At 42.0% G+C, this 27109-nt stretch overlaps 1 protein-coding gene across 1 annotated transcript in view; it reads left to right on the forward strand.

Annotated features, from left to right (window-relative positions):
- The window catches only part of LOC126227747 (leucine-rich repeat-containing protein 15-like), a 1015582-nt gene extending 990520 nt beyond the window's left edge, over positions 1-25062 (forward strand). Inside the window, exons 9-10 of the mRNA XM_049942240.1 lie at positions 11014-11560; positions 21531-25062. Of these exons, the coding sequence (XP_049798197.1) occupies positions 11014-11560; positions 21531-21796 (813 nt within the window). The 3' untranslated portion in view covers positions 21797-25062. The remainder of the gene's footprint in view (positions 1-11013; positions 11561-21530) is intronic.
- The last annotated feature ends 2047 nt before the right edge of the window (positions 25063-27109 follow it).

Raw genomic sequence — 27109 nt, forward strand, 5'->3', positions numbered from 1 at the left:
CGTCGTGATTCGTCTGCTAAGGCGAAAAGAAAAGAGATATCCAATGTTGAAAGAACGAAACGGAAAGAGAGCAAAGTAGTTGAAGTTCGCGCGAAAACTTCCGTCCCCTTTATTAAAAACTGATTACAACTCCTGAAACAAAAACTGATTAAAGTGAATTAAATGCCGGAATTACAAGCCGTGTAGAACTCTTTCGACAAGTTTCTCCTGCTGGTTCCAGCTCTGCCTCTTAAAGAGCCAGCTGTAATCGAAGGCAATTTCAGTCAGAAGGCTAACTACAACGATTTACATCCACGATTTCCGCTTAGTGCAAACGCAAACAATGTTCTGTGGGAAAACGGGGTTAATGGCACAGTGTCAAGCATAATAGTTATGGTTTTCTATCACGGAACACGAACCGTTGAAGGGACAAAATAAAAGTCTGCTACCACTATTCTTCGTCAATTTCTGTATAAAGAGGAATCCAATAGGAAAACGGTCCTTTATTACATATCTACTAGCAAACGTAACTGTCACTCGCAAAAACTGCATTGGTCACAATTTCTGATGAGACGAAATGGTTCTGGAAGAAACGGGGATACTACCTATCATGTTTTTCAGTGTACTGCTTCAACAAATAATACAATTTCGAATTAATTATATCAAGGTAATATGGAAGAACAATCGCAGAATTTTACACTATTTGCCGTGTTATCTTCTATGTGAGTTGCCCTTCGTTTTTTGTTTTAGTATAACTCGTATAGAATGAATTTCTTGTTTCTTGTTAAATGTCACTTACATAATTAGTTTCACTACTCCTCAGCAAATAAAATGGCTGGTGTATGGCCTGAATTTTAACAGCATTTCGAATATACGTAACCATCGCTACATATCTATGCATTGATGTTGTATTCCATGATGTCTGATACGCCATTTAAATTTTCATATGACAATGTGGCCAGAAAAAAATATTTGAAACGCATCGCTGGAATATAATTTCAGTGTAATAACTGGCATTGACAATGACACGCTTCCGAACCGTGTAAAGCTAACGACAGAAAAGGAAATGGTACGTAGTTACTTAATACCTGTTTATTTATCCTTTAAATCTCTAGGGGGTGGAAGGGGTGACATAATAAAGTGAACATTTCAGTTCCAATGGGTTTATTAGCTACCCAAAACAATCACATAAAATTTGACAGGCGCCACTCGGGCAAGATTATTTAAGAGACATATATTACATAAAATCATAAGCAAATCAATAAATCATCTCCCATAAACATTGAGGACCGCCGGTCAGGCAAAATATTTAAGAAACTCTCATTACATAAACTCATAAACAAGTTGATAAATCATACCCCACGATCTCCTACTAAAATTGACAGAACCCACTAAGGCTGAATTAAATTATAACTTTAACAAACAACTCTAGCTAAGACATTATTTAATACCCTTCCAGTTTCAACTTTAACACGAATAATTAAAACATATTTATTAAACGTAAGCTGGGCAATCTTGCAGGGTGAACCCGAAATTATTCAAATGCCCATTGACTTGTAAGATGGACGTTTAGGGCATAGAAAGTTACAACTTTGTACAATGATAAATGTGTAACAACAGAAGCAAAGTCCAAGCTCGTAAGGCCGACTGAGAGAAGTAATACTTCGAACAAAGACGTGGCTCCGTTTGCTACCCCACGTCGAGTAGGCCACCAAAATGTGAACCACGTAAACGCTACCGAAGAGGAACACACGAGCCCGTAAGCCAAACTTACAATTTAAAGGGAAGCCCAGTGCTTCGGTTGCCAACTGACTCAGCTCACAACAGCAGGCCAAAAAAACTTTTTTTAAGTTTAACATTCAAGATTGACCAGTAAATTTACTCTATAAAATCAAAGCTAAACAACAACTAATTTCACTCGGAAGTGCTTCCTTTAAGTGAAGTAGTACTTGATAAACAAACACTAAGAGAGGGAAATGAACTGGCTCTCGAGAACCGACACTCACTAGAACCTTATGACACACGTCTGCAAATACATCCATATTATGCGGAAGCAGAGCACACACGTAGTAAGAGGCCTCAAATGAAATCGAACAAACACGTCTTGCAACGTCTTACTGTACCAAGAGCGATAACAATCACAGTTAATTAAGCGCTCTTAGTAATTAGCGTACGTAACTGGGTGTCTTGATGCCGGGGAGATTCTGCGAAAATGTCAGACTATCACTTTACGAGATCATAACAGCGTGTCCCTCCAAGGAAGCGGGCACTTCCACAGCTCACAAGGTTGCCGGAGAATGCACAGCGGCGGCCAACTCCCGCCGACTCCAGTACAACCACGTGACAACCACCGCCCCGCCACAGGCACGCCGTTTTCGCTTCTGTCCGCCAGCCAATCGCCGACTCGCGCACCACCGCGTTACGCTCTCAAAGCGTTGTGTCCTCTCACTATACTCGCGATCGGCACTCCCTTACATCTCGAGTCGGCCCAACCCCAAAGACAAACTCCTGCACTAGGAAATCGATCGTCCTCATGTCAGAGATACGACTGGCGCCACTCCCGCCAAGGCTCAGGAACTTTTCTTACGCTGACGGAGAACAATCATGCGTTAGCTGCACATTTGTGACGAGGTAGGCGCACATCAGTACATGTTGAACAAGCTGTAATTTGACATAAGGGGCGGTTCTAATTAAACTTCCACTACGTGACCCAGGGTAGATAGAAAAATATTTACCGTCCAGGTACCCATCTCTACTGGAATGACGTTCAGGTTGTGCTCTGCAGGATATACAGTGTTAGCAGTTTTAGTGTCATGGCTTGCCGTTAGGCGCCGGTACTGGAAAAACGACCTAGGGTTATACATCAGTGTGCATTACAGTTGCAGACAGACAACATGGGTTCGGATAAAGTGGTCTGGGCTTTACTCGTAAATTTGTTTTATCAAAACAACGGCTGGGGCTGAAGGACGTGATGCTAAAGTCGAATTAACTGGTGACAACTGCTCCTCGGAATGGCCGACGGGCAGTTGTGCTGCAAATTGTGGAAGTTAATGTTGGCATGGTTTAGAATGCAGGGTGTAATGTGCGATCTTCAGACAGTGTACGAGCTGTGTCACAACAGCTGAACACTCCATGATTCACCGTTCGAAAAATGCCACGAGCAATTGTGAAATGGTATCTGCAGTGGGCTTCACAGCTGTCGTGGAAGCAGATGGTCGTCACATTGAGTAACGTTCGTAATCTGGGTCGTAAACATGGTATGCAATCAACAAATGTTTCCCTCTCATGTGGAAATTAAACTGTGATGCTTTAAGTGGTTTATTTGTTAATTCTCTTCCGCATCTCCTCCACAGAGTTTCATACTCCTACAATCACAGTTTTTCATGGAAGCCCTCTCAAGTAGCGAAAGTGAAATTATAACCATTAAGTAGATAAACAACTAGAGAATAGAGGCACCATACATAGATATTTGTAACTGGGACGGAGGTGTCATAGCAAACAATTTAAATTAGTTCGAATTACCCGTTTGAAAACAAGGCGTATGGAGACTTTTCTTCAGTTATAAGGCAGATTTTGCAAATGGGAGTATCCTGAAGTGCTCGCAGATATTCTTAAATGGCGAACTTTTCTCAGTTGCAATTCACTAAGATATTGCGGAAGACATCCAAGCTTTACAATGGTCCTACGATTCTAACATAGCTTCTTGCCCATTAGTACCAAAAAAAGTATAACATGAGAAGCACACTGTCGCAAATGATTATTATGGTTTGATTATTGTAGTACTTTCAGGTCCTTGAGGCATTTCTCTGTACAACAATTTAACTGAATGAATTTATATCTTGATAATAACAATTACAAGATGTTGTGCAGTCAACTTGTGTAAAATGTGACATTATCTCTACGGTCATTTTGCACGTATTTCGACATACGAAGCCGTCTATTTTGGTCTATTTTTGAGCTACTTACTGGCTTACAGACGTCAGAAAGCACAGACTGTGCGAGCCTGTCCTAAGAACTACCTCAGCTCAGCAGTTAAAACTCCAATCTTTGCAAAGAGCAGCAGATTCTTGAGTGTGATGGCAACTGTCATCGTGTGGAGGCACAAAACAAAAAGAATAAAAATTAAAAAAATAATAAAAAACCCGAAACAGTAATTTGTACAGTATGAGGGAGCAATATACGTGGATACTCTCATGCTGAATGACGTTCCGATACACCAAATTAAAGCCTTCTAAACTTAGGGATTTTACTGCTCACACGAGGCTTGTGAGGAATGTCCGCGTATCTCATGCAAAGTACCTCTATGAAAAACGACGCAGTGTACTTTATGCGGAAATTTGTAGCAACCATTCGGTCACTAATTTCTGTAAACTCTTAACCAGCGTATAACGTAGGTACTCCCAGACGTATGGACGATCTGCTCTTCATAGCCTGTGGTGTCAGTAACGACATAGTGGAGGGATGTGTGACAAGAATACAAACTTTAGGGCTGTCACCTTCTTTTATTTTGAATCGACATTCGTCTGACTGGTTTGCTGCTGTCCGCCCTGAATTATTTTTCTGCGTCAACCTCTTCATCTCTAAAAATAGCAGCGTACGTCCTGAGTTCAGTTAACTTCTAGATATATTCCAATGTTTGCCCCTACAATCTTTTATTGACTGAACCGTTAACACTTGTCCTGTCATCCTGTACCTTCTTCTTGGTAGTGTTTTCCTTGTGTTCCTTTCTTCGCTAATTTTGCGGAGAACCTCCACGTTTCATATCAGCTCATCTGATTTTCAACATTTTCTGTATCATTACATTCCAAACGTTTCAATTCTCTTCTGTTACGGTAACTATATGAATTCGGAAACTATTCCGCTACTTCTCTTCCGAATTCATTCACTGCTGAAGATACTTAGCATAGCATAGCATTATTATCCATCGACCACACTAGAGACGTATGAAATACCGACAAACCTTTTTGTCTTGTAAAATTGTGGGCACTAAAACGAAGAATTCACTGTATTCTTAGCCGAATAATTGTAATTGTCACTGATATGAACGCGATTACTTCCCCATCCCGGCAGACAAGTTTCAAAACATGATCCAGTTGTGAGGTACACACATTTTCAGAAAACCTGGTCGCTTTTTATGTAAAACCTTCGCAAGAATTTTGTACTCGTTAAGTATACTGGGGAATGCAAAGCAATCGAATGAAGTCAACTGATGTTGACACTATGGCAGTAGACAATGAGACGGTGAAAGTAATTTGCGAGTTTTGTTATTTAGGCAGTACAATTACTGACGTCGGCGGAAGCTGAGAGGATGTAAAGTGCAGACCGACAGTAACTAGAAAGACTTCTCCATGACTTAACCGATCTATTCTTTTTATCTTGTAAAAAAATGGCTCTGAGCACTATGGGACTTAACATCTATGGTCATCAGTCCCATAGAGCTTAGAACTACTTGAACCTAACTAACCTAAGGACATCACACAACACCCAGTTTTTTCTTGTAGCACGACGTTTCAAAGTCCTCGATTCTCGTATTGTCTGTAGTGTTTGTTGTAAACATGTCTCAAAAAGAAACGTTTACAACAATCACTACAGGCAGTAAGAGAATCTAGGACTTTGAAACGTGGTGCTACAAGATCAGAAGAATGGATAGGTTAAGTCGTGGAGGAGTGCTGAATCGAAATGGGGAGAAAAGAGCTTTATGATACAAATTGCCGACGAAAATGGGCGCAAGGGTAGAAAATATCCTGAGGTAACAAATTATAGTTAGTATGGTTATGGAGGATAATATGGGTGGTAAACATTGCGTGTACAGTAGGTAGGTTTCATGTAGACATGAAAAGATTTGCAAAAGACGAACCAGAATGGAGATCAGCACTGAATCATTCTTCAGATTGGAGACAGCAGCAACAAGAAATTATGCTTGGTCTCTATGATATCAGACGTACTAAAAGTCCGAATATGCGGATATGATTTACCCCGCCCAGATCACCATCGAGTATGACAAACTACGCATGGAATGCTTAAAAAAGCCCAAGATATAACTTTAAGCTCATCCATTTCAGACTCGCACAGTTGGCTACAGGCAGCACTATGGCGTCTCCGCGGCTTGGTTGCTTCACATGTTTACACCACACTGAGCCTTCTGGCTGTGAGCATTCCTTGTTAAAGGGTAGACACAGTTGGTCCTCTGGTAGCTGTGCCGCTACGCTATCTGTTGGCGATCGACATGAAACCTTTATCAGTACATTTGCTATCCACCAGTGCCAAGTGCCGTCATCGGGTCAAAATCGACATCGTCTTTCCACGTGCAATAATTTTCATTTTCCAGCAGTGTGTTTAACATATTCCACACTCATTTGCTAGCGCATTTCACCTGTGTCTCTAGCGAATTTCAGCATGCAGTTTCATTTCACGCAGCTCAAAGTTTATCACGTATATTGGTATATGTGGCCACTGTTATCAAAGTGGTTCATGAATATAGATAGTGGCGAAGAAGTAATAAATTTAAATATGATGCTTGATGTGGCAGATATGACGCATCTTAGTCTTTATGACGTCGTATCCGCTGAACTATGCCTCGTACAGTGATATAATTTTGTTGGTACATTAAAATGATATACTTCGTGCGGCAGTTTTACTGCATTTGAGATTTTATTATTTTGTTGTGATTGTCAGCTAAAAAAATTTGCATAATGGTTTGAAATTATGTGAACAGTTGGTTGAAAGTCACTAAGTGATCTGATTCTCAAAAAAAAGGAGGAATGAGTGATGGGTATTAAATTGTCGTGTGTGACACTGATTTTTCACCCTCTCCTCCACCTCTTCCGTAAGTAGGCTGTTCTTATCGGCACATGGATACTGTCCAGACAGGAAGTAATAAGTGTACGAAGTGTGGTTGAAAACGGTCCAGTGCTTTAGGAGGAGTACATCTACTTTAACGAGGGTCATTATATAATTAAAGAGACAAATTGGTCTGGAGAATATAGCGTATATTTTTACAAAAGAATACTTTTCTACATTTCAACATAATCCCCTTGAACATTTGTGCAATTGTTCCAACGGACTACAAGCGTTTTTATTCCAGCTGCAAAGAACTCTTTATCTTGATCTTTGAACCAATTTCCCACAAACTTTTTGACGTCCTCGTTGTCCTGGAACCTCTTCCCACTTAATGCCTCCTTCAGTGCACCAGAAAAATGGAAATCACTAGGTGCTAAATCAGGACTGTAAGGGGGATGAGGCAATACTTCCCAGCCCATTTTGTCGATGGTTTCACGGGTTAGTTGAGCAATATGAGGATGTGCGTTGTCTTGCGGAGAATGACACCTCTCCTCTGAGATCCACGAAGTCTCCCACTCATGGCTGACTTCACCTTGTTTAAAAGCAAATCTGAATAGTACTGGCTGTTCATTGTATGCTGCTCTTCGAGATAATAACAAGAAGCTGGACCTTCAGCATCCCAAAACACCGTCAACATGACTTTTCCTGCTGATGTTTTGGGTTTCAATTTTTTCTTGACAGTTCAGTTGGTGTGCTTCCATTTCATGCTTGGTCTGTTTGATTCTGGATCATAACAGTGAACCTAAGCTTCATCACAAGTTAAAAAAATGGTTTAAATGGCTCTGAGCAGTATGGGACATAACATGTGAGGTCATCAGTCCCCTAGAACTTAGAACTACTTAAACCTAACTAACCTAAAGACATCACACACATCCATGCCCGAGGCAGGATTCGAACCTGCGACCGTAGCAGTCGCGCAGTTCCAGACTGAAGCGCCTAGAACCGCTCGGCCACCGGCGGCTAGGCACAAGTTAAAATTTTGTTGAGAAAAACCTCACCTTCTCTTTCGTAACGTTCCTTTAGCTCTGTGCACACTCTAAACCTTGTTTCCTTGTGTAGCCGCATCAACTCCTTTGGGACCCATCTTGCACATGCTTTGCAGTACTTCAGCTCGTTATAGATAATGTTATAAACTGCACCAGTCTTAACTTAAACCTTATCAACTACCATTTCCACAGTCACATGGCGGAAGACACGAATAATGTCATCAATTCGACTCTCAAGTGAGGGAGTTGAAAATGCAACTGGTCAGCCAGAACGGTGTTCGTCAGTCACCGAGCCGCGACGATTTTTGAATTGCTTTACCCACTTGGAAGAATTTGCACGATTCATACAACCTTGACCATAAAATTTAGACATTCTACAGTATACATTCACTGGTTTCTCGCCTTTATCAAGTAAAAAACGAATAACAGAACGTTGCTCAAGTGGACGTTTCAAGCGGACTCACCATCTTGAGACGTATTTTCGAGGTTATAAGCAGACCAATGTTGATACATCAGCTGATCAGGGCTCATCCCTGTGACACCAACTTAAAGCTTTAAAAGTACTTATTTGCCCTACTAAGAGTTTTTTCCCCACGCCAATTTGTCTGTTTAATTATTGAATGACCCTCTCTAAGTAGGCTGTTTAGGTTTTCATGTTGGTAACGTCAGGTAGCGCTCTGTATGAAAATCACTGGCTGTGCTGTGTGCAGTCTGTGGCTGTTTGGCATCGTTGGAATATTCGCTATTGTAGAGTTGGGCAGTTGGATGTGAACAGAGCGCGGCATTGCGCAGTTGGAGGCGAGTCGCCAGCAGTGGTGGATGTGGGGAGAGAGATGGTAGAATTTTGAGAACGGACGATCTGGACGTGTGTCCATCAGAAAGAGGAAATTTGTAATACTGTATATCATGAACTCATATATATATATATATATATATATATATATATATATATATATATACGAGGCCTGTTCAGAAAGTAAGCTCCGATTGATTGCCAAATTGAAACCACAGTGAACATCAGAAATGTTTTACTTGTAACAATTAGCTACACCTTTCAGCTACTTCTCTACGTAGTCGCCGTTCTGACTTAGACTTTTGTCATAGCGTTGTACCAACTTTTCAATAGCCTCATCATAGAAGGCAGCCGCCAGTGCTTTCCGCCAATTCTCCACGCTGGCCTACACCTCGTTGTCTGTGTCAAAATGTTGTCTTCAAAGACAGCAGTTCATGTGACCAGAGATGAAACTCAGGGGGAGACAATTGCGGACTGTATTGTGGGTAATCTCACATTTCCATTTGAAAACGATGCAGGAGCATCTTCATTGCCCCTGCAGAATGCGGCTGAGAATTGTCTTGAAGAAGAAACAGCACGACAGTTATGTAATGTTAGCTGCATAGCTTCAGGCGAAATTTCTCACCAGGCCCTCGTACTTGGCGGCAGACACTATTTTCTAGACATCTTTACGCACTCACTGCGAGCTCAGAAATGAGAAGAGCGACGTAATGCTAACTGGGGTTATACTAGAGACACTACCCAACACATCTGTGCAAAGCTTTATCGGATTTTCATAGTCGTTTCCATTTCGCGACCGATCGGAGCTTACTTTCTGAATGCCCCTCGTATATATATATATATATATATATATATATACGAGGGGCGTTCAGAAAGTAAGTATATATATATATATATATATATATATATATATATATATATATATATATATATATATATATATATACGAGGCCTGTTCAGAAAGTAAGCTCCGATTGAGATATATATATGTATAGGGTTAGATAGAGCAGCAATCAGTCGTAGAACACGACAAAATATGCAATACTTCCTATAACGTACTTTACGTAGCCATATCAGTTTTATAATTAATTTTAGTCCATGAGGCGTAGACTGTCACTGTTACGTGCTATAGTAATTTCAAACATCTAGCACATTACAGACACGAGAAAAAGTAAGAATTGTAATTTAAATAGTTTTACTCATAATAATTTCATGTTACTACTTAGTTATTAGCCAACATAAATAACACCATAAAATGTCGTCAAAACTGTTAACTTCAGGCACAGCTCATAGAGGGCGCCATACGCAAAACCGATGTGTTCTGTGAAACCATCATATAATTTTACGACAGTAATGGTTGAACTGTGTAAGCATTGACTTGAGCACGAACAACTGCTAGAATTCCGCACTGGTATGTAATGTTAACATTAAAAGACAACGATGTGATGGACTTATAACTTTTGTAAATCACATTGTAATATATACTCTTGTATTTGTTTTAGCATTGATAATGGCCTGACACAGGTCGAAATCTGATCTGCGTTGTGACTATAAATGTCATATTAAAGCGACTTAATTCTACTACTGATTGCTGCTCTATCTAACCCAATATAACCACAGTCGTTGCGTGCACCCACCCCACGGAGGGCAACCTGATGATATATATATATATATATATATATATATATATATATATATATATATGATGACTTTTGAATATTATTAAGGTAAATACATTGTTTGCTTTCTATCAAAATCTATCATTTGCTAAGTATGCCTATCAGTAGTTAGTGCCTTCAGTAGTTTGAATCTTTTATTTAGCTGGCAATATTGCCGCTCGCTGTTATTGCAATAGTTTGAGTAACGAAGATTTTTGTGAGGTAAGTAATTCATAAAAGGTATAGGTTATTGTTAGTCACTACCACTCTTTTGTAGGGATTATTGAAAGTCAGATTGCGTTGCGCTAAAAATATTGCGTGTCAGTTTATGGATGATCAGAATAAGCAAAGAGAGAAGTGTCTGAGTACGTTCAGTTCTGCTCAGCTGTTTGAAAATCAAATATGGTTCAAATGGGTCAGAGCACTATGGGACTTAACTGCTGAGGTCATCACCCTCCTAGAACTTAGAACTACTTAAACCTAACTAACCTAAGGACATCACAGACATCCATGCCAGAGGCAGGATTCGAACCTGCGACCGTAGCGTTCGCGCAGCTCAAGACTGTAGCGCTTAGAACCGCTCGGCTACTCCGGCCGGCGAAAATCAAATAACGTAAGAGGTTTATCAGCACAGTAATTCATTAATTTTTCCAACGGGATGTTTCACCTTTTATTATAGGTACAGATTTTGTACATGTATGTAAACTGTTAGTGTGTTAATATTGGTTAAAAGCACTGCGCGTACCGGTGGTTGCAGGAGCTGCCGAACCTGCAGAACCTGTCGATCGCGCACCTGCAGCTGCAGTCGGTGCCCGCGGTGGTGGGCGCGCTGGCGCAGCTGCGGCGCCTGAACGCCTCGGGCAACCGGCTGACGCAGCTGCCGGCGCCGCCGCCGCTGCCCGCAGCGCTGCTGGAGCTGGACGTGTCGCACAACCTGCTGCGGGGCGTGCACGAGGGCGCGATGGCGCGGCTGCTGCAGCTGCGCCGGCTGCGCGCCCGCGGCAACCCCTGGGTGTGCGACGCGTGCCACGCGCCCGCGCTGCTGCGCCTGCAGGCGCCGACCGACGGCCCGCTGGCCGAGGGCGGCGCGGGCCAGTGCGCCGCCCCCGCCGCCCTGCGCGGCCGCCGCTTGACGGAGGTGGCGCGTCTCCATGCGCTGCCGCCCTGCGCCGCAGACGCCGACTACGACGGCGGCGGCGTCCCCGACGTGACCGGCGCGGGCTCTGCCGGCGTGCTGCTCGGTGACGAGTCGCGGCTCGGCTTCATCGCCGTCGGCGGCGCCGTGCTGCTGCTGCTCCTCACGGGTACGTCACTACCCTCACTTACCAGTCCCAACTCCAACGAAAGATATATACAAATGTCTTTATCAGGGGTACACACTAAGTAGAGCGTGGGAGAGGGCTTTGGATGTTGTTGTTGTTGTTGTGGTCTTCAGTCCTGAGACTGGTTTGATGCAGCTCTCCATGCTACTCTATCATGTGCAAGCTTCTTCATATCCCAGTACCTACTGCAACCTACATTCTTCTGAATCTGCTTAGTGTATTCATCTCTTGGTCTCCCTCTACGATTTTTTCCCTCCACGCTGCCCTCCAGTACTAAATTGGTGATCCCTTGATGCCGCAGAATATGTCCTACCAACCGATCCCTTCTTCTATTCAAGTTGTGCCGCAAACTCCTCTTCTCCCCAATTCTACTCAATACCACATCATTAGTTATGTGATCTATCCATCTAATCTTCAGCATTCTTCCTTAGCACCACATTTCGAAAACTTCTATTCTCTTCTTGTCCAAACTATTTATTGTCCATGTTTCACTTCCATACATGGCTACACTCCATACAAATACTTTCAGAAACTACTTCCTGACACTTTATACTAGATGTTAACAAATTTCTCTTCTTCAGAAACGCTTCCCTTGCCATTGCCAATCTACATTTTATATCCTTTCTACTTCGACCATCATCAGGTAGGTATTTTACTCCGCAAATAGCAAAACTCCTTTACTGCTTTAAGTGTCTCATTTCATAATCTAATTCCCGCAGCATCACCCGACTTAATTCCACTACATTCCATTATCCTCGTTTTGCTTTTGTTGATGTTCATCTTATATCCTCCTTTCAAGACACTATCCATTCCGTTCAACTGCACTTCTTAGTCCTTTGCTGTCTCTGACAAAATTACAATGTCATCGGCGAACCTCAAAGTTTTATTTCTTCTCCATGGATTTTAATACCTACTCCGAATTTTTCTTTTGTTTCCTATACTGCTTGCTCAATATACAGATTGAATAACATCGGGTAGAGGCTACAACCCTGTCTCACTCCCTTCCCAACAACTGCTTCCCTCACATGCCCTCGACTCTTATAACTGCGATCTGGTTTCTGTACAAATTGTAAATAGCCTTTCGCTCCCTGTAATTTACCCCAGCCACCTTCAGAATTTGAAAGAGAGTATTCCAGTCAACATTGTCAAAAACATTCTGTAAATCTAAAAATGCTAGAAATGTAGGTTTGCCTTTCCTTAATCTAGCTTTTAAGATAAGTCGTAGGGTCAGTATTGCCTCACGTGTTCCAATATTTCTACGGAATCCAAACTGATCTTCCCCGAGGTCGACTTCTACCAGTTTTTAAAGGGCTTTGGATATGTAAAGAAAACAAAGACGAATTCCAGACACTTGTAGCGAAGTGAGACCGGGAGCTCCAAACGTAATTCCATCACTGGTCACGCGGCGGTCAAGAGCTGCTGCTAGCTGCAGAACTCCTATTCCAGGTATGCGCCCCTTCGGCCTTCTATGACTGGTGCCAGGTGCTGCAGTCGTGCCCAAATAAGCGATAAAGAGTGGCAGGCCCAGCAGTAAGGGGTCTTTTACTTCTGACAGTGGTGGCGGAGACTGCCATCGAAGGTTTGACTGTTTTATTTGAAATGACGTGGCTTGTAATCCGAAAAGATTTTAGCTTCCAGTTCAAAAAACGTTCAAATGTGTATGAAATCTTATGGGACTTAACTGCTAAGGTCATCATTCCCTAAGGACAAAAACACACACACACACACCCATGCCCGAGGGAGGACTCGAATCTCCGCCGGGAGCAGCCGCACAGTCCATAACTGCAGCGCCATAGACCTTTAGCGTCCTGAAATCAGCGTTTAACAAATGATCTTTTATGACAGGATACATTGTCATGCTGATATAAATAATTATCGTCTCTGAAACTTTCCTCTTTATTACGCATTACATAGTGTGATAAATGTGTTAATTTCCTTCTGCATTCAGCGGCTTATCAAGCGCAGTAGGGGACAACAAAAAAATGGTTCAAATGGCTCTGAGCACTATGGGACTTAACATCTGTGGTCATCAGTCCCCTAGAACTTAGAACTACTTAAACAAAACTAACCTAAGGACATCACACACATCCATGCCCGAGGCAGGATTCAAACCTGCTACCGTAGCGGTCACGCGGTTCTAGACTGAAGCGCCTAGAACCGCACGGCCACAGAGGCCTGTTACGGGTCAACACCCTAACTGCAAGAAACCCTGTATCGTAACACCACATCACTGACGGTACACGATGGCAGGTAACATTCTCCAGGCATTAGCTAAACGCTACCCTTTCTATCACACTGCAACTGTGTACAGCTTCATTACTCGCATTGCATTCCGAATGACTAGTTTCCAGTCATCCACTGCCCAGTGGCGTCACTCTTTACACCATACGAAGTAATGATTTTACTTTTGTGAGGAGCCACAGTCATGTTAAACATTTTGAAACGTATAATCGCCACTTGACTGTACAACAGGTTTTGTTCCACAATCTACACAACTGGCCATTAAAATCGCTACACCAAGAAAAAATACAGATGATAAACGGGTATTCATTGGACAAATATATTATACTAGAACTGATATGTGATTACATTTTCACGCAATTTGGGTGGTTAGATCCTGAAAAATCAGTACCCAGAACAACCACCTCTGGCCGTAGTAACGGCCTCGATACGCCTGGACATTGAGTCAAACAGAACTTGGATGGCGCGTACAGGTACAGCTGACCATGCAGCTTCAACAATGTACCACAGTTCGTCAAGAGTAGTGACTGGAGTATTGTGACGAGCCAGTTGCTCGACCACCATTTTCAAATGGTGAGAGATCTGGAGAATGTGCTGGCCAGGGTAGCAGTCGAACATTTTCTGTATCCAGAAAGGCCCGTACAGGACCTGCAACATGCGGTCGTGCATTATCCTGCTGAAATGTAGGATTTCGCAGGAAGCGAATGAAGTCTAGAGCCACGGGTCGTAACACATCTGAAATGTAACGTGCACTGTTCAAAGTGCCGTCAATGGGAACAAGAGGTGACCGAGGCGTATAACCAATGGCACCCCATACCATCAAGCTGGGCGATACGCCAGTATGGCGAAGACAAATACACGCTTCCAATGTGTGTTCACCGCGATGTCGCCAAACACGGATGCGACCATCATGAAGCTGTAAACAGAACCTGTATTCATCCGAGAAAATGACGACTTGCCATTCGTGCACCCAGGTTCGTCGTTGACTACACAATCACAGGCGCTCCTGTCTGTGATGCAGCGTCAAGGGTAACTGCAGCCATGGTCTCAGAGCTGATAGTCCATGCTGCTGCAAACGTCGTCGAACTGTTGACTCAGGGAAATGGAAATGGAAATGGCGTGTGACGAGGGCCTCCCGTCGGGGAGACCACTCGCCTGGTGCAAGTCTTTCGATTTGACGCAACTTCGGCGACATGCGCGTCGATGGGGATGAAATGATGATGATTAGGACAACACAACACCCAGTCCCTGAGCGGAGAAAATCTCCGACCCAGCCGGGAATCGAACCCGGGCACGTTGGATTGACAGTCTGTCGCGCTGACCACTCAGCTACCGGGGGCGGACATTGACTCAGGGATCGAGACGTGGGTGCACGATCCGTTACAGCCATGCGGATAAGATGCCTGTCATCTCGACTGCTGGTGATACGAGGCCGTTGGGATCCTGCACGGCGTTCCGTATTACCTTCCTGAACCCACCGATTCCATATGCTGATAACAGTCATTGGATCTCGACCAACGGAGTAGCAATGTCGCTATACGATAAACTACAATCGCAGTAGTGTACAATCCGACCTTTCTCAAAGTCAGAAACGTGATGGTACGCATTTCTCCACCTTACACGAGGCATCACAATTACGTTTCACCAGGCAACGCCAGTCAACTGCTGTTTGTGTATGAGAAATCGGTTGGAAACTTTCCTCATGTCAGGACGTTGTAGGTGTCGCCACCGGTGCCACCCTTGTGTGGAATCTCTGAAAAGCTAATCATTTGCATATCACAGCATCATCTTCCTCTCGGTTATATTTCCCGTCTGTAGCACGTCATTTTCGTGGTGTAGCAATTTTAATGGCCAGTAGTGTACATTTCGAACTTAGGCCATTATCAACTGCTGCAGGTATTAAAAGTTATTGTACGTGGGTAGAACATACATCGTGAAAACGTATACCTTCGCTTAGATAAACACATTTTGCAAGAAGGAAGTGTGAGAACATTTGTGTAATAGGCTAATTTACTGGCAATCAGCGTATTACACTAAAATCTCACTCTTACTTTTGACAAAATTTTTGTGTATAACCGAAGGTACATGTTTCCATTTATGTTCTGTGCAAGTCTAAAGGTTTTGAATACTTTTAACAATTCGGCAATGTGGAATGAAAACTGTTGTACAGTCAAATGGCGGTTATACGTTTCAAAAACTATCTCAAATGTTGCTTACCATTGACTACAGACAAGTGTGGCGCAATAGGAGCTGATCGACCGATTGTTTCTAAGTCCTTAAATACAGTCAGTGTATTAGATTGACTGCTGATAGCTCTTTGGAACTCCCGACTGATGCCTTCCGCTGATTTCACGGGACTTCTTGCAGCCACCCTTTTGAAGTGCACGACGTGAATGTTCCATCAAAGTTCCAGTTCAGATTCACGTCACCAACAGTCGACGGCGCCAGCTTTAGGAGCTTTGAGATGCCCCTGATGGATCTGTCACTCTGGTGACCTCCAGTGACTAGTCCACACTGGAAATTACCGAGCTCTCTTGGCCTACCCTATCTGGTGGTACTACTCTTCCACCGACAACATAATACCCCCTTCCGCCTCACTTGACATCTAGTAGCCAAATCGACATTACATAGAGCTGACCGGATACTTCTGATGACATAGAGTACAGACGCTAGTCATCAAGTATAATGATGATCGCGGAAAAAGTCCCTTTTGTGGTGTGACGGAACGATGCATATTTCGTTGACATGTTTTATACCTTTTCGTGATGTGGGTTGTGCATATACGTCATAACTAAACTGTTGTTGGATTATTATCACACATCTGAAGATGGCATTAATATTTTGATACTGGTAAATTGAAGGTTTTTAGTAATTACGCCATTTTAACATAATAAATTGATATTCTGATTGCTTCTATCAGACTAGATTTACTTACAACACTTACCCAGTCCCGTCCTCTTATGAGTCAACGTCAGAATTAAAAAAAAACAAAAAAACAAAAAAAAAAGAAAAAAAACGCAGAAGAGACGAAAGTCAGAATTACCATTGAATACCAGAAACTGAAGGGTTAAACCTAAAGAGAAATATTTAAAATATATCCTGCATTTCCTTATAAAAGTAACACGTGAGACGGTTGCTTAGCGCCTATCTCGGTCATTTGATGTCAACTGCCGTTCGTGCTCAAGCGAAACAAAGAAGCCATGTTTGTAGCGGTCGCGTGAGCATTTTTGGCTTAAATAGAACGCTATTTTTGGAATATAGAAGTATATTAAACGGCAGTTTAGGGTATTTTAAGAAACTAAGGCAAATGATTACTGGCACTACAGGGTCCATTGGTTGGGTAAAATAACTGAGTGATTTTGTTAACTACTGTAATTAGGGTAGATATAGAGTTACAGATACCAGGGAAACTTAGTATAAGTAAAAGTGTGAATATTAAAATAAAAGATACATTTATTTTGCCACAAAAGGACCGTAAAACGTAGAATAAGTGTGTCTGTAATAGTCGTGTGTTTTTTTACTTATGTTTCGTTTCCCTGATTTTTGTAATTTTGCTTCCATCATGGTTACAAAAGTGATCAGATATGTAGATTTCGTTTTATCAGACTAATGGACCGCGCTGTGAAGCTAATAGATTTTTCTTTTTTATTACTGCTAAGTATGTTTAGAAACATGACAAGTAATCATTACGTCGTAGTTTTCTAAACACAGGTTTGTTATTCAGTTCTACTTTCCGGAAGTGTTTATTTAATATGCTCAAGCTATCTTATCCAACTGTTCCATTTTAAAGGAACGATGGATGAGTAGGCACGGCAGCTGATGTCATCTGACAAGGATGGTTACCAGGTGACTGTTCGATAGGTTTCATTTGTAACAGTATACTGTGTATATTTTTATTTTTCTCTGTATCTTTCACTTTCTTGAGTTCTAATGTTTAACAGAAAAGTTCTATGTTATTCATTCTGTACATTTAAGTTGAGATGGTGACTCTTAAGAGTGGGATAAAAAATTATTTTCAAAAATATGCAGCTTGCTCCAATTTGATAATGCTGACACAGGGTATACAGGGTGTTACAAAAAGGTACGGCCAAACTTTCAGGAAACATTCCTCACACACAAAGAAAGAAAATTTGTTATGTGGACATATGTCCGGAAACGCTTACTTTCCATGTTAGAGCTCATTTTATTACTTCTCTTCAAACCGAGCGAGGTGGCGCAGTGGTTAGCACACTGGACTCGCATTCGGGAGGACGACGGTTCAATCCCGTCTCCGGCCATCCTGATTTAGGTTTTCCGTGATTTCCCTAAATCGCTTCAGGCAAATGCCGGGATGGTTCCTCTGAAAGGGCACGTCCGATTTCCTTCCCCATCCTTCCCTAATCCGAGCTTGTGCTCCGTCTCTAATGACCTCGTTGTCGATGGGACGTTAAACACTAATCTCCTCCTCCTCCTCCACTTCTCTTCAAATCACATTAATCATGGAATGGAAACACACAGCAACAGAACGTACCGGCGTGACTTCAAACACTTTGTTACAGGAAATGTTCAAAATGTCCTCCGTTAGCGAGGATACATGCATCCACCCTCCGTCGCATGGAATCCCTGATGCGCTGATGCAGCCCTGGGGAATGGCGTATTGTATCACAGCCGTCCACAATACGAGCGCGAAGAGTCTCTACATTTGGTACCGGGGTTGCGTAGACAAGCGCTTTCAAATGCCCCCATAAATGAAAGTCAAGAGGGTTGAGCTCAAGAGAGCGCGGAGGCCATGGAATTGGTCCGACTCTACCAATCCATCGGTCACCGAATCTGTTGTTGAGAAGCGTACGAACACTTCGACTGAAATGTGCAGGAGCTCCATCGTGCATGAACCACATGTTGTGTCGTACTTGCAAAGGCACATGTTCTATCAGCACTGGTAGAGTATCCCGTATGAAATCGATAACGTGCTCCACTGAGCGTAGGTGGAAGAACATGGGGCCCAATCAAGACGTCACCAACAATGCCTGCCCAAACGTTCACATAAAATCTGTGTTGATGACGTGATTGCACAATTTCTTGCGGATTCTCGTGAGCCCACACATGTTGATGTGAAAATTTACAATTTGATCACGTTGGAATGAAGCCTAATCCGTAAAGAGAGCATTTGCACTGAAATGAGGATTGACACATTGTTGCATGAACCATTCGCAGAAGTATACCCGTGGAGGCCAATCAGCTGCTGATAGTGCCTGCACACGCTGTACATGGAACGGAAACAACTGGTTCTCCCGTAGCACTCTCCATACAGTGACGTGGTCAACGTTACCTTGTACAGCAGCAACTTCTCTGACGCTAACATTAGGGTTATCGTCAACTGCACGAAGAATTGCCTCGTCCATTGCAGGTGTCCTCGTCGTTCTAGGTCTTCCCCAGTCGCGAGTCATATGCTGGAATGTTCCGTGCTCCCTAAGACGCCGATCAATTGCTTCGAACGTCTTCCTGCCGGGACACCTTCGATCTGGAAATCTGTCTCGATACAAACGTACCGCGCTACGGCTATTGCCCCGTGCTAATCCATACATCAAATGGGCATCTGCCAACTCCGCATTTGTAAACATTGCACTGACTGCAAAACCACGTTCGTGATGAACACTAACCTGTTGATGCAACGTACTGATGTGCTTGATGCTAATAATGTAGAGCAATGAGTCGCATGTCAACACAAGCACGGAAGTCAACATTACCTTCCTTCAATTGGGCCAACTGGCGGTGAATCGAGGAAGTACAGTACATACTGACGAAACTAAAATGACCTCTAACATGGAAATTAAGCGTTTCCGGACACATGTTCACATAACATCTTTTCTTTATTTGTGTGTGAGGAATGTTTCCTGAAAGTTTGGCTGTACCTTTTTGTAACACGCTGTATATTAGTCCATTGTGTCTCTCTGACCACCTCCTCTTTCCTCCCCTCTCTATTCATCTTCTCCACGTCCTCTCTCGGTCCATCACCTCCACCCTCCACTTCATGACCGTCTGCTCCTATCTCCCTCTCTGTCCATCTGCTCCTCCGCCCCTCTGCTCATCTACTCTTCCCTTCTCTGTCTATCAGCTCCTTCTCCCTCTTTCCATCGTCTCCTTCACCCCTATTTCCTCCTCTTCACTATCTTCGTCTATCTGCTACTCACCACAAAGTCATCTCCTGCTCCCTGCACTGCTGTCCATCTCCTCCTTTCCCCTTCGGATGTTCATCTCCTCCTCCCTCCTTTCTCTGTCAATCTCCTCCTCTTTCCTTTCTCTGTCCATGTCCTCCTCTCCCGTCTGCCCACCTCCTTCTCTTTCTCTGTCCTTTAACTGTTGCTCCTTTCTCTTACAACTCTTCCTCACATCCCTCTCTTCCCACCTCTTCCTATTATTGTCTCCTCATCTCCCTCCCCCCTTTCTGTCCATCTCGTCCTCCTTCCTATCTGTGCTGATCTCCTCCTCCCCCTTCTCTGTGTGTCCATTTCCACCTCCGCCTTTATTTCTCCAAATTGTCACCGCCTCCCCAACAGAAAGTTCTCGTTCTTACGGCGACAGTGAGATAGTAAGTAATATGTGTAACAAATTGGCTTAAATCGATCCAGGCTTTTTACCCATGACTTTGTCCACATGCGTACGTGTCCCATACATTTTACGTATACCTAACGTACTATATACACGTATTTCACCTGTATCTCTACCAATGTCGCCATTCGTGTGGTGAATGCTTATGACCTCATATCACCTGAACCATGAATCATACAGTGCCATATTTTGCAGCCAGATCCAGCAATATGTGTCGATACTGTCTGCGAAATATATTGTGGATACAATTACTAGTAAACAAGTAGTAAATTAAAACCTCCTGCAAAAACAGACATAATGTCTGATGGGATAGCAGCAATCAGTGATCGTATAATGTTACTTATAACGCGTCTTGATGGCAAAATTTTTTATTCATATGACCGGTTTCGGTTCATGCAGAACTATCTTCAGATCTGATATTTCAGTTACAGGAGTAACCCGTCAAAATCCAGCAATTTTCACATGCTGCGTCACATCAAGTGAAAACTGCTGGATTTGGACGGGTTACTCCTGTAACTGAAATATCAGATCTGAAGATGGTTCTGAATGAACCGAAACCGGTCATATGAGTAAAGAATTTTGCAATCAAGACGGATTATAAGTAACATTATAAAACCTCCTGCTTAATGCGGCAGTTGTGCTGCATAAACAGCGAAAAAGTAGTTAGTGATAAGCTTTGTTTCTTTCATCAGTTCGGGGAAGGTGTCAACGATAAAAAGTTTTTAAACGTTTGAAATTATGTGTAAGGGTTGCTGCATTCAACTAAGTGCTCACATCTCACATACTGCTTGAGTAAAATATGGGTATTCGCGCATCGTCAGCTACACCGCTTTTCCATCCCTGTCGCTTTGATAGGGGTTCCTAGTACCACAGCGATTCTTTCCAGACAATAAGTAATAACTGCACCAAGTTCGGTTGAATCGGTCCAGTGGTTTAGGAGATGTGAATGATGCAGACATACAGGGATTCTTACATACGTACAATCTTACATACTTTCTTGTAATATGTACGGATTATTTGAGTTACATGTAAGCCCCTGGTATTCCTCCTACAGAGCTCGACCGCTCCACGTCGTCGTCTGGATGTTAAACACTTATTTTTCCTTTTTTCTGGTCTGTCGCAGGAGCGGTGCTGCTGGCGGGCCTGGCGTACACACGTCACCACGCGGCCCACTACTATACCCGAGAGGAGCGGCGCGCGGCGGCTGCGGCGGCCGCCGGCATCACCGACGCCGACGACGTCTTCGAGAACCCGGCGGCGCTGCACTCCAACGGCGACGTCAAGTGCGCCCTGGTCGCCGCAGAGAAGCCGCTCGCCTCGGTCGCGACCATCAGTAAGGAAGCTGCCGCCGCAGCCGCAGCGGCCGGCATGCGCAACGGCACCGCCTGAGCGGTGCGCTTCAGCGACGTCCTGGAGACGCGCTGCTAGGCGGCCGCGCGAACAGTGCATCCTGGCGCGGTCGCCACGCACAGTGGTCAGTGTTCTGTGCCCATAAACAGTGCGCCTCTTACTGAGATCGTGGACTAAGCGCCATGTCACACACACACTACGTATCTACTTGCTGGCGCTACGTCCGGTGAAGTGAAATGAGTGGTCGTAGTGCTCGCCACCACCACTCGTACCTGTGGAATGCAGCTGCTTTCCTCAGTGAAGTGCTAAAACCATAGCGGTTCTGCATCATATATCGCGTGAATATTCGATCAAGTACTAGACTGATGATGCTTACAACAAAACCACTGAAAAGCGCTGTATGCAGACTGTTTGTATAGGTATATACAATACTCAATCCGTTTCAAAATGACATATTAAAACTCACCAACCACAGAAGCAACGGATAATGACGTATCAGAGAAGAAATACCATCGTTACAACTAAACGACAACAGAAGCTATTCTGCGATGGAGGTGATGTGTGTCTGATGCCTGAAACGCGTCTGTACCATAAGCTACTTTGTTGATGTTAATTCTCAAATCTTAGAAAATTTTTGCAAGGTAAGGTAGATGTTTCGTTTCTGTGCAGCAATGCAGTGTTGGACCAAACTAAATGAAATGTTCGCAACATAGTCACATTTTTAGTTAAAATCTACTCTGTATACTAGCTGATTCATTTGAATAGCACTTAGATGTACTTCTATCAGTATTGATACAATTCTACTACAAATTAATCAAACTTTTTTGACGAGTGCACCAACAAATACCGGTGATGGCTGTTCCATTCTGGGTGTTTTTTATTTGAAGATAAGTTTCTACTGCACGAACTGACTAATTGTAGTGTGTTAGAGAAACATCTACGGGCTCTCCAAAGCTCATGATATCACTACAGGAAATATAGTAGCTATAGTAACTATATCTAAAGAGAGTTCGAATTACACTGGCCTCTCACAGGCAATTTAATGGTTCAACTCCTCTTTGGGTCCATTAAATCACTATCTAACTTGGAAAATACTTTCACACCTCTACGGGACCAGCATCTCAAATGCGTAGCGGAGAGCGTTTGCGTTAACAACAGCAGCTGGATATGAACTGATAGGAGACAGATTTAGTCGACTGTACACTTTTGATTAGTATCGCATCAAAATAAAATGTCAGTTATAATGCTGAAATAACGACTATCTGAAACTCTTATCTGTATCGATTCATCAAAGGAAGCAAGTTCCGCAGTATCATGGGTGAACCTAAACAGATCTTCGAAGAGATATAATTCGAGTCAGCCTGCGCCATGATAAAGTGTGAATCGTTTATTATAACATTGCTGCTGAGAAACAGTTGTTCGGGCTGGATCGTCAAACTGTCATATAGTGTCAGCTTTCCACATTCAATCAGCTAACACACATTTCGTGTAACGTAATTTCAATCCACCCATTTAATTATTAACAACACATACTTGCTACAGGATCCTGTATTAATGGGATTTCAGGTTTCACCAATTTGCTTTAAATCAGTGTATTTTTTTCTCTTTTAACATAAGTAAGATTTCTCTCAATTAATATTGAGTTTTTAAATTTTATGACCAAGGGAGGCTTTGTACTGAACCCTTTTGAGGGGACAAAAATATTTCTGTTCTATATCAATATAAAACATTGATTGCACTTCACTTTTTTGCCATATTGTTATTCGATATCTGTAACCAACATCGCTAATTTTCTAGACAAGCATACAGTTTTTGTGGTATCCTTAACCAACATCGCTAATTTTATAGACAAGCATACAATTTCTGTGGTAATCAGGACCTCTTGGATTTTACAGTAGCATTTTTACTGCTTCCAGGGTGTCGAACTGTTCATGGTAGCACCTGGCATCAGTAGGCTTCAAATGGCAGTTGGTCTTTCATAAGTAACAGTTTAATGCCTGTCTACCAAACAACAATCTGCATTGCCTAGATAATTTATTGTTCAATGCTGCAATTCTTTTCCTAATAGTAATTGTGGATAAATATTAAGCTCTTTTTCTGTGATGGAGTTTCAGATCATGACGATGTTTGGCATGAGAAAAATAATGGTTACATTTGATCTAATGATTTCCATAATCAGTTTCACCCTTAAGCTACTGTTCTGAAAACTGTTCATTCTTTGGTAGTTAAACTCGAATCAACTGTTGGCAATGTTCCTTACTGGTACTGGTTTAGGAGAAATTTGTGGCAGGATGAAACACTAACCTAACTAGCAATATAAAAGACATACAGGAAGAATTTTAGTTACTAGAGTAATGGAACAGTGCTGAGTTGTTGGAAGTCAAGAACAATAACAACTTTTATGGATTTGATTGTGAAGAAACATGAACGAGCGCGGTGAAAGAACGTAGTTTACCTTGAACAGACATGTTTATAACAAATCAGAAAATGACGAATTTTCAAGTATTTTCTTCATGGAATGTGTACTGAAAGCGTAGAGCTGGAGGTGAAGTTTTATTACTTGTTGTTCGTTGAGCATAAATTTATCTTTGTATGAATGATATCACTGTCATATTACCAGTACAAGACTATCCATTCGCAAAGGAAGTGAACTCTTTCGATGATTACATTTTTGGGCTTGCATGATTTGAGGGAGTAAGTAGTTACAGACTGTGTGTAAGTTGGTATACTACAATTTATATATATTTTTGTAAAAACTGTTTTGTAACACAAATGAAGAAATGACTGTAAACAAAAGTGTAATATCATTATTAAATATTTTGCAAATATTCATAACTATTAAATCATGAAACATTTTAAAACGTTATTGGGAATTTTTGTGTAGTTTATTGAGGCACTTGGAGCCACCAGGGTGAATTTTCGGCATTCTTGTTGTGATTAACTCTCAAATAGTTATCAAGAGTTATGTGCTTATTTTTAATTAGAAATCAGTAATTTTGTACCAAATTAATATCAGAACTATGAGCACTCTACATAACATAGTGTCCCTAACCCTCTTGGCACTCATGAAAGAAATATGCCCACATATTTTGCAACCCCAAGAAAAGCATGATATTTCCTAAAGAAGATATAAGTTACAGATAAATTCTATATGCAGTCACAGTAATCAAATATATTTTAAACTAATGTAGTGTGCAACAGTGAAGACATTATTTTACTACCAAATAGATGTAAGTATGTAAATATATGCGTGTGTGTGTATTTATTATTAGTAAGTCCTGAAAAGAAATATTTTATTACACGAAAATGCCATGTGTTTAACATTCTTTTGATCTTATTAAAATTGTTAAGAAATTCATATTTTATGACCATGAACCAATTTGTTGGAGAATCATCTAAATTGTTTAACATTGAAAACTGATTGTCAGAACTCTCACTGTGATTTTTGTTTGGAAATAAAAATACACTGGAGCATCCCTAAAGTATTGTGTACTATTTTCACACAAGACGAAGACATTCATTTCATCAACATAAGTGAATGAGCGAATTGTGTAATATATGCTGTTGGGACAATGGACTGTAAAGGTTTTCTATTTCAGTGATATGTCTTAACGAATGTGTGTAAGTCTGAATATATATATATATATATATATATATATATATATATATATATATATATATATATATGTGTGTGTGTGTGTGTGTGTGTGTGTGTGTATCAAGACTGATTTCAGAATTTCACTGTCATCTTGAAGCTTTTCAACATGTGACACTTCTATTGAATATTTAATTCCACTTTGTGGTGGTTGGCATCTGTGGCTCTTTAGGTTAAATTGGGATGACCAAATTTAATGTTTATTAATTCATAATTTATTTAGTACATGTATTTAGTGTGACTACAGCACTTTTAAAATAGGTAGGATGAAATGTGCTACCTGCAGCGATGTGATGTACATGAATTACAACTCCCTTTGTTTGTTCTTGAATTATTATTTCCATGGTTGAATTTTATCCCAGTTAACTACTACTACTACCACTACTACCACTACTACCACTACTACTACAAGAAGAAAGCCACTGATACGCTGCTCTTACAGTCACATTCTTAAAAAAATCGTACTGAACAAACTTATTGCACATTTTATTTACAGTCTCAGGGCCAAATTTACTGAAAGTTAAATCAGTGTAGGTGTGATGAAGCAAATTTAGGCATGAATCGGCCAGCAACAGACTTCCATTGGAATACGCAGTGCAATTAGTTATTGATGACGGGTGGTCATTGGGATATCATCGGAAACTCAGCTTCTGCACCTAGTTACCGAGAAGCGACAGTTCTGCGGGATATCTTAAACCACCATCTCAAAACACAGCTACCTGCTTTGTGTAGTTGTTAGTCCTCCCAACAAGCTTCCTTCCACTCTCGTATTTCGCACCTCCCATGCATCGTAGTGTTTAGAATTACATTTCACATAACTATCTGTGATACCCTCGTCTCCTGCACACGCCATACAACAGCAGAATCTTCTCATCTGGCTATGAGCTACTAGAAAATTCAACTACGTCGCACAGTGAATCCAAAAGTATTAGCTCTTAACCTCGCGTGCTGCTCATTAACAGATGGTCTCCAGCGCTGCGAGATTTCCCATAGTATAAGTAGAAACTTTCGCAAATTTCTTTCTTTCTTTCTTGCTTTCTTTCGGCTTTTATAAGAACATATTCGCTGCCGTTTGATCTATTCCCAACTTTCGCTGGTGTTATCATCGTCGGATGTAGTTTTCTCCTGCATTGTCTAAGAAATTTTTCTTCCACCTCTCTTTTGGTTCGTCTACAGAGTGTTTCTATAATGCAGTACTAACTTTCAGTAGTTATGAAGATGAGCAGACAATCAAGTTACTAAACAATTTAACTCAACTGTTAATTTATTAAAGATAAAATACTTCTGGGTAACAAAAAAGTAATACAACTTCGTCATATTTATACATCCCTCTGCAGCAACCTTAAGCAGCGCCCAAGCAATCAATACCATAAAATATGTGGTGTATAACAGAATTGAAGTCCAGCTTTAGTGTAAGGTAGAGAACAGGGCAACAGACAACAATTTGTAAGTGCATAGCTATCCACAAAGTTTTGTGAGCTCCTCTCATATGCGCTGACTTGTGTGAAGCGTTGCGTGCTCATGGAGAAGGAGAAGTTCGCTTGAATTTTTGCGAGGACGAACACACTGATGGATTCACAGGTGAGTGAGGCCGGCTGACATGCGTGGGATCAGACAGGTTTGCGCAACCTTGTTGTGATGATGCCGGACACCTCACGCAATGACTTTCCGTCTGCTTTTTCACTGTCACGTCTCAA

Source organism: Schistocerca nitens, unplaced genomic scaffold (genome assembly GCF_023898315.1).
Source record: "Schistocerca nitens isolate TAMUIC-IGC-003100 unplaced genomic scaffold, iqSchNite1.1 HiC_scaffold_338, whole genome shotgun sequence".
Taxonomy (NCBI): Eukaryota; Metazoa; Arthropoda; class Insecta; order Orthoptera; family Acrididae; genus Schistocerca; species Schistocerca nitens.